Raw genomic sequence first — 8,729 nt, forward strand, 5'->3', positions numbered from 1 at the left:
GTGCGTGCGTGCGTGCGTGCGTGCGTGCGTGCGTGTGTGTGTGTGTGTGGAAGAGAGGGTGACACAGGGCCAGTACTCAGCGTGTCATATCCCAAGTTTAGTTTCTGCTAGTTAATAAAATGTTGCTTCTTGTTATTATTTCCTACGTTACATAATTTATTGTGAATTACTGCTCAACTTTTATTTATACCTTTGAAAAACAAAAGTGTGTGTATTCCCTGTTTCAATTCAGATTATCACCAAGATAAAGACACACAATGATCCGGGCGTCCCCGTGGACGTTGATGGAATTTGTGACAGAATATTTGACTCTGTGGACAAGAATAAAGACAGCAAGTACTACAGTATATCACAATCATCTTTCTTCTTGTGCTGTTTTACTTTGATCACATTCAGATTGTGCGTCCTCCTGCGTCTCTTAGGTCAGATTACTCTGGAGGAGTTCATGGAGGGGGCTGAGAAGGACCCTTGGGTGTTGGAACAGCTCAAACTGGACATCGGGCCCTGTGATTGGTTCATTGATCGGAATGAGAAGAAACCCTAATAAAGAGGATTCATGATATATAACGAACACAAAGTAGAAGTCTGCCGTCGGAGTTGTTTACACACATTGGTGTCAGGTCAACGCTCATGTTGGGAGGTTTTCGAAGGACTCAATCTGCATCGTGTTTTTTTCAATGGGAGGACATTTCTTCGGTTGTGGGAAATGCAGAACAATGGAAGATGCACCTGCATTTTCTAAGTGAAGCCTCTCAGTTGTACAGAGTTTGAGGACACAGACACATCATGGCTGAAGACGCTTTTTGACAAGAAACATTTTTATGCCTGGAAAATGGTGAATGGACACCTTTGACATATCTCTTGATGTTTACTCATTCAGATTCAAAGTGGATGCATTACTCTCCTTATTTATAATGATAAAACTCCTAAAACATATTTCCATCTGTATCGCAAAATGTAACTTGTGCTTGTTTTCTGTAAGTGAGATTGGTTGTGATTTATTTTTGTTAAATTTGAATGGTGACTTGAAGGCAATATGATATGAGGATATTTTACTCTCAGATTTACTCTGAAATGTTCCATCACAGCAGCTCCATTTGCAACGTCAACGAGGATCAATATTAAGACAAGAATTAGGGAAACAGACATAACATTACAATCACTGAAGGCAGTTGAAGTCCCTTTAACCTTTAACATACATTTGATCGATTAAACCTTGTATTTAATTTGAGGATTGACTTCAGTCTAACTTTATTAAATGGTGGGACCCTCTATCGATGTAATGGTAACTATTACTATTGAGAGATAATGTTAATATGTTTTTTATGATGATTCATTGAGCTCTCACCCTAAAGCGGTGGACAAACACTTGTGCCAAGTATTATTACAATACTGTACAACTCTCAATCACAGAGGTAAATAGCAGAAGAACAATGTGTCAACTAGCCCCAAAGGATCTAAGGCAGCGGAGAAAGTCAATCATTGACAAATAATAAGTGTCTCTTTAATGAAATTACCTGCAGGTAAGCCATCTTATTGGAGAAGCACGTCAAGATAGGGACGTACACTTATTCACTTTCTTGATGAAACGAAGCTAAGAGGATCAACTCTAAGGTCTGTGAGCTAAAACTCGAGACAGTTAGCTAAGCTTAGCATAAAGACTGGAAGCATATTAAAAACTTCTTAAACACACTGACTACTGAAATTCGTATTTCACTTTCCTTAACTGTGTTTTTGTCCATGCTCATAGCTCTCACCCCACAGGAGGGACTTTTAACACTTTGGCAAGTTAAGTTCAGGCTAGCTGTTTCCCTGTGTTCTATCTTTATGCTAAGCTACGCTAACAGTATCTTGGCTTTTATAGTCATAATTGAGAGTGGTATTAATAATCTCCTGACTCTCGACAAGTAAGCAAATAAGCGTCTTTACCAATTTGCCGAACCCACTATTTAACAATTCACAGTCCATATTGGCAACTGGCAGGCTAACCTTTCTCTAAAGAAAGATGTACCACAGGTAAAACCCAAAGAATTTAAGGCTATTTTCCCATTTACCACAGTTCAAATCTTACTATTGCAACCCAACATTATCAGGAATATACAAATGAACATTGACATGGTTTGTGCCCTTATAGATGCATTTGAAACATATATATATCTAGAATTCTTATATTTGAATGTGATGATGATATTGTTGGGTATTTTTGTTTCATATACTTCCATGTAACAAAAAACTTGCTGCTGTGAATAATAATTTCCCAATTTTGGATCAATAAAGTATTTTCTGATCTAATATTAGTCACAGCTTTTCAGTTTTCTATGACTTTCTTAGCCTTTTATCACTCGTGCCTGGTTTGAAACCCAGAAGGTGGATGAGGAAGAAAATATTATAATAAGAAGAACCATACATGCAGAGGGGATGACTGCATATGGCAGTATCATTAGTGTTAATTTATTTTACTATTACGTTCCTGTCTCTTTCTTTCGTCATGAGCAGTCTATATACTGTACAGAACACTATGATCCAGACTCAGCTCATTAGCCTGATGGGAGCTTTTACTGTATGATTTAGCCTGACTCACTATTCTTAGCCTTTAAGGCTCTTTGCCTAATGGTATCATATCCTTTAGCTCCACAGAGACCCTAGTGAGAACCAGACACACACACACACACACACACACACACACACACACACACACACACACACACACACACACACACACACACACACACACACACACACACACACACAGAGATATCTTTATTTAATCATTTTTTTCATGGTGTCCACTTGTTAGCTGTGGCTTAACAACTTGCTTATTACTCCGTTTGTTTAAACCTGAAGTAAACCGTAAGATGAACAATGTTCACTGAATAACAACCTTTAACTCAAACTGCAGTTTCAAACCAATTGATTTTATTTTGCTGATTTTTCTTTACCATTTCTTATTACCCCAAGCAGTAATAGATTGGGTGCGTTTTTAATTATGAAGCGTTTTAAAGGAACAGTTAAACTTGATGACCAAAACACAAGCTGGGAGGTTTTATACAGCTGATCTCCAGACTGAAACCACACACAAGGAATCTGACTTTATGTCTTACGTGGAGAAACGTGTGCAGTGGTTTGCAAAAAGTGCCATGTTGATTTGCAAATTGTGTGAAAAGCTGAAAACCTGTTTAGAGATTTGAGCCGATGTTTTGCTCTTTGAGTGTCAGTTAAAATAATTGTGCTTTATGTATAATTTTAGTGTGTTAGCAATCTATAAAAACTGTAAGTAGCTATTAACCACACTTATCACGTTTTCTTCTATATCCAGCACTAATGTAAGATCCATTACCTTGAGTCAGATGAGCAGTTTTAATCATTAAAACTGCTCATCTGACTCAAGGTAATGGATCTTACATTAGTGCTGGATATAGAAGAAAACGTGATAAGTGTGGTTAATAGCTACTTACAGTTTTTNCACTTATTGTAAGTCGCTTTGGATAAAAGCGTCAGCTAAATGCAATGTAATGTAATGTAATGTAATTTGAGATATGTTTCGAACTCAGACTTAATTTTAAGGACATTAAAATGTCGTTATCCCGACTTTATTTTTTCTCTCTCTTTTGTCCCTTCAGGGGCTCCCTAATATTTAGATCAACAAAATAAGTCTATATTAGAATTTGCAAATAAAGATAAAAAAATGTATTTACATTAACATAAAAAGTTTAACTGAAAATGTGCAATAAAAGATACAAAAGTATAGAATATAAATATTGATTCAAACATACGTAAGAAATTAAGGTAAAAAGTAAATCCAGGAGTCTACTGTATATACAGTACATGTAAATAGATCAAATATACTGATGTATGTGTATTAATGTAGACTGAGTACACTGAAAAAACTGAAAAGTTGAGTTGAATTAAATGAATTATGTCAACATATTACGAAAAAAATATATATATACTGTATATATATGTTAATAATTACATTTTTGTTTTCGCCCTTTTCGGATGTGTAATTAAGTAGATCATTTGTTTATATATAATTTGCTCGTCAATAATATTTTTTGTTTATCAATTTGATACTGCTTAAAGGTGGGGTATGTTAATTATTTCAGAAACACTTTTTATTATATTCCATGGAATGCTCTTAATATCCCGATAGCAATGAATATATGAAATGCTTTGACAATAAATACATTAAAAAATGTCATCTGTGGAAGCCGTGGCGCTGTAAAAAGCACGACCAATCCTCTGAGCCGGCCCGGCTAAAATAACTGGATGGCCTACCTGCCTGTCAGCCTTCCATCTGATTGGTCAGGTGCACGTTCGTGTGTGTTGGAGGAGGGGCTCTGTAAGGAAGTGGCAGATTTTTTCCGGCTGCGTATTTTCAAATTCTAGCGCATTCGAGCTGATTTCTCCAAAATTACCTACCCCACCTTTAAGTTTGTACAGTATCATAATTCTCATGTTTCATTTCATTATTATTATTATTTTGTTGTATTATTGTTTTACAAGTTTGAAATAAATCATATCAAATACAATTTAATTTAAATAAAAAATATTAGTTTCAAATTAAAATCACTGCTTTGAACTGAACTAATGAAGTTATGTGACATTTGTTGACATAATACATTTAATCAAAGTCAACGTTTCAGTTTTTTTCAGTGTATATTTTTTGTACTGCTTTTATTCTGCGTGTTTTGTGCCCCGCAGGTCAGATAACGCTGTCAGAGTTCATGGAGGGGGCTCAGAAGGACGAGTGGCTGATGAACCTGCTGAAGTTAGACGTAGATGCCAAAGGTTGGGTCATCCAGAACTGCGGGAAGACGTCCTGATTCCTCACCTGTGGGTTCTCCGCCCACAAGATATGATCTGAGGCTGACACACAGCTGCTGTCTGGGGTTTCGTCTCCGTGTCGAGCTTCTCGAGACTTTTGAAGCTGCACGGATGAATGCAGGTTTGCAGAGGTTTTAAACTCCGGTGCACAGGTCCGAGTCCTCTCTGCAAACATGTGCTCTGTCCTGATGTTAAGCTAATGTGGCTAACACAGAGCTAACACAGAGCTCTGGGAAATGCAGAACAGCAAATTGTTGTGTATTCCTGTTTATTATGTGTTTTTATATTATTTTTGATAGTGTAGTTGTCTCTGCAGAGGGGTGGGTAACTACATTAACTCAAATACTGTATATAAGTATAATTCTGAGGTACTTTGCTTAAGTATTTCAAGTTTAAGCTATTGCATATTTCTACTCCACTACATTTTTTAAGTCAATGTTGTACTCTTTAATTCATCCATGTTTATCTCGCATCTTTGAACAGATTCAGATGACTAGCTAATACAAAATATAAATCAACTAATAAATCAACATTGACATATCAATCAGAAATCCATCAAAGTGAAAATATACAGTGCAGATAAAAGGCCAACTAACATATTAAATAAAGGCAAACACGTAAACAAATCAAATAAGTTCAAAATCTAAGGACATGTAGTTAATTTATCATAATCTGCTCCACCTTGACCAGCGTGATGACAACATTAATGCATCAATAATTATAACCCTGTTATTTCATATGATCCTGAAATGGGAAAACATGCATACTTTTAAGTATATTTTAATGCCAATAATTGTGTACTTTTACTTAAGTAGGATTTTAAATGCAGGATTCTTACTTGTAACAAAGTACTTTACAATTTACTTCAGGTAACATGTGAGCACTTCTTCTACTTCTGGTTTAAATAGTTTAATATTTAACAACCTTAAAACACTTTTACATGATCTCATTTCATTTATTTGTTAGTAACTTCAGAGGTTCCTTGTGGTGTTTTTGCATGCATGTGGAGAACATACAACATTTCCATTTATCTAGGTGGTTATAACATGCAAACATGCAGCCGTTAGCCAGCAAAGGCAAATAAACATTTCTGCATTGTCACTGCAAGTATACTCAAATAATTAAGAGACCTTTTCAGGTGAAAGTGATACTTCGTGCTTTATCTGGTTCAGATGTGCATTTATTTAGTTATTAAATAACTTTTTTATCCAAACCTCATGCTATATTTTCTCTTATATTGCTTCTTCACAGTTCACACTTTTTTCCTTATACCACTTGGTGTCGTCCGGATCAGAAAAGCCGAGGCGCTTTAAACGCAATCCTCAGAGGATTAAAAAGTTAATCTTGGCTGCAGGTCTGTTTGTCTGCAGGGGCCGAGGGTACTGATCATAAGTGGAGAAGACCACACTGTGGACATAAAGTGATCAAATTGAAAAAGGGTTAATTGAAAGGCTTGGCCAAGGAAAACAAAAATCTCACATTTGTATTTATTTATCCGTCTTCTACAGATGATATCATTGGAAAAATAACGTGCACATAAACTGGCAACATGACTAACAGGACTGTTCATGTGGAAATGGAGAATTGTAATCTTACCAACATTTAATTATATTCACTTTTTTGTATTTAGACTCTACATTTATCAGTATAAGGAGCATTGGGCAGCTTTTATTTATGCAACTCCAAGCCAATCTCTATGGACTGAGCTCCTGCCATCCTGAACAATTTTTCTCATACCGGGGATCGAAAAACCAGGAATCCTGACCACTACACTAATAATAAAAAGGTATTATGGCATTGTATGCTGTGTGTTATTTGTATCTTCAGAAACTACCTTTCCAACTCCTCAACAGTTGCCTGTCTTTGACTGTTATAGGTTCATGGTACAATGCATGAGCTTCAAATCGAGAGAGATTTGGCCTCACACGGACACCGGAAACTGTATTTTTCTTTACCATTCTGTTTTAATTTCACAATAAAGTTAATAGTAATATTATGTTTGATATTATTATGTTTTATTAACTAGACCACTGGGTCATGTTAAGACCATCTTTTCTGACCGTTTGTTGTTACAAATAAATAAAAACAAGGATAATTGTGTGTTATTGTTGAGTAAATAACAGTGTGTTATTTAAAAAAGAATAACAAATTAGAAGGAAAAAAATATTTAAAAATACAGATGTCAGTATTCTGAGGCTCTGAGCCCCATTTCTTTTCCTCACGGACGGCAAAAAAAGTTAGATATTATACGATTTAAAATTAAAAACAATAATCGTGGCTTGATATTGAGTAAGATTATGTTTTTATGAACCACGCAGCTTCCGGTCTTCCAAGACCCGACCGGACAAAAAGACGTGGTACAGGGCAGGCACGAAACTTACTACCAATAGAAATACATTGCTTTTAAAATCGTTCTGTGTGACACGAAAAAAAGGGGAAAATCGTGTTGGTGAACACGAATCAATAGATTACATTTCGTGACTAAAACACAAAATGCCTTGAGACTGGCTTGACTTATCATTAGGCAATTTTAAGCTACATATTGTTTTCCCGGGGGAACCCTAACCCTCTTTGGGGTCATATTGGATACATACTGTACAAACAACACCATCTACCCCAAAGCAAAACCCTAACCTTTGGCTATTGTCCATGTGAGGAGGCACAGAAGTTCAATAACACATAATGAACTTGAATCCTATTATCTCCTGATTTTGCAATAGAAAGCATTTGTCACAATTATTGTACAACATTGGGACTTTTGCCAGACCCTAACTAAATGAATAAGGAGATGGCCTGAGTATGGGCCCCTACTGGAAGCGGACAACAATATATCTTTTCTTTTTGCTGCAATTTTTCTTCCATAAAACAGTAACCCCAAACTCTTTAAATGTTTTTAAATTGACCTATAATAGTCTCAAGGAACGTTGATCAGAGGATCAAATATATCTGCATATTTGTATACTTAATATATACTTTAAAACTTTTTCATTATTTGTTATGACTTTTAATTATGCAGCATTATATTTAAAAGCAGATTCTTAAAAAAACACTTCAGTATAGACCCAGTACAAGTGGATTGTTTTGTCTCCATCTCGACAAATTAAAATACACCAAGACATTCAGATATTTAAGCAATAGCTCACGACAGGCCGTGGTATATGGTCTTCGCGTGGGGCCGAACAACGCCCCTTAGCTGTGATATAATGAGCATATCACGGCCTGAAGTGAGCTATTGCTTTTATAAAACGGTTACCAAGACTGGCAATATAAAAGAAAAATGCACACTCCAATTTAAATAGTATTTATTAGTAAATAATGATGTTCAAAATAAAATAGTCCCTCCGTTGCCTTCTGCACGAAACATAGTGTGAGATGGTTGCTATGCAACAACACTAACAGCTAGCGAACATATTAGACAGAGAGCGTTGATCGATTATTTGGCTATTTATTTACATTTATTTGTATGTTGCTGTTTATTGTGCACACACTGAAAAACTGTCCAGCATCAGTAGAATGGCGGTCACTTGTATAGGTTGAGGTTGTTCTAGGCTGTTGCTTGGCGAGGCGAGAATATTGCTCCACTTTCTCCGGTCCCCGAGATTGGGCTTCCAGTAGCTCTGGAGAGAGCTTTCGCACCTGTGGCCACTAACGGTCATCATTTCTCTGCTTTGTTTCAAGACCCGCATCAGAAAGCTTTTGAATGGTGGTACTTTTCCAGTTGGTCTACCTGCTCTTCACGTAGGCAAGTCGTCGTTTAGGTGGTTTTTCTTCAGGAGATAGGCACTGCTCAATCCACTCCTCCATAGTAAGGCCACCCCGGAGGTAGAAGTTAACCTTAAATGTTTCCATCTTAAGCTTTGGTAGTTAGTTAGTTTCGTAACGGACGTAAAGTAACAGTTGTAGCT

The 8,729-nt window shown here is 36.4% G+C and overlaps 1 protein-coding gene across 1 annotated transcript in view; it reads left to right on the forward strand.

Annotated features, from left to right (window-relative positions):
- LOC104949446 (guanylyl cyclase-activating protein 2-like) overlaps positions 1-6,235 on the forward strand; it is a 7,460-nt gene extending 1,225 nt beyond the window's left edge. The window contains exons 3-4 of the mRNA XM_010775805.1: positions 233-332; positions 4,702-6,235. Coding sequence (XP_010774107.1) covers positions 233-332; positions 4,702-4,823 — 222 coding nt within the window. The 3' untranslated portion in view covers positions 4,824-6,235. The remainder of the gene's footprint in view (positions 1-232; positions 333-4,701) is intronic.
- The last annotated feature ends 2,494 nt before the right edge of the window (positions 6,236-8,729 follow it).

This window comes from Notothenia coriiceps, unplaced genomic scaffold (assembly GCF_000735185.1).
Source record: "Notothenia coriiceps isolate Sejong01 unplaced genomic scaffold, NC01 NC01_scaffold00016216, whole genome shotgun sequence".
Classification (NCBI taxonomy): domain Eukaryota; kingdom Metazoa; phylum Chordata; class Actinopteri; order Perciformes; family Nototheniidae; genus Notothenia; species Notothenia coriiceps.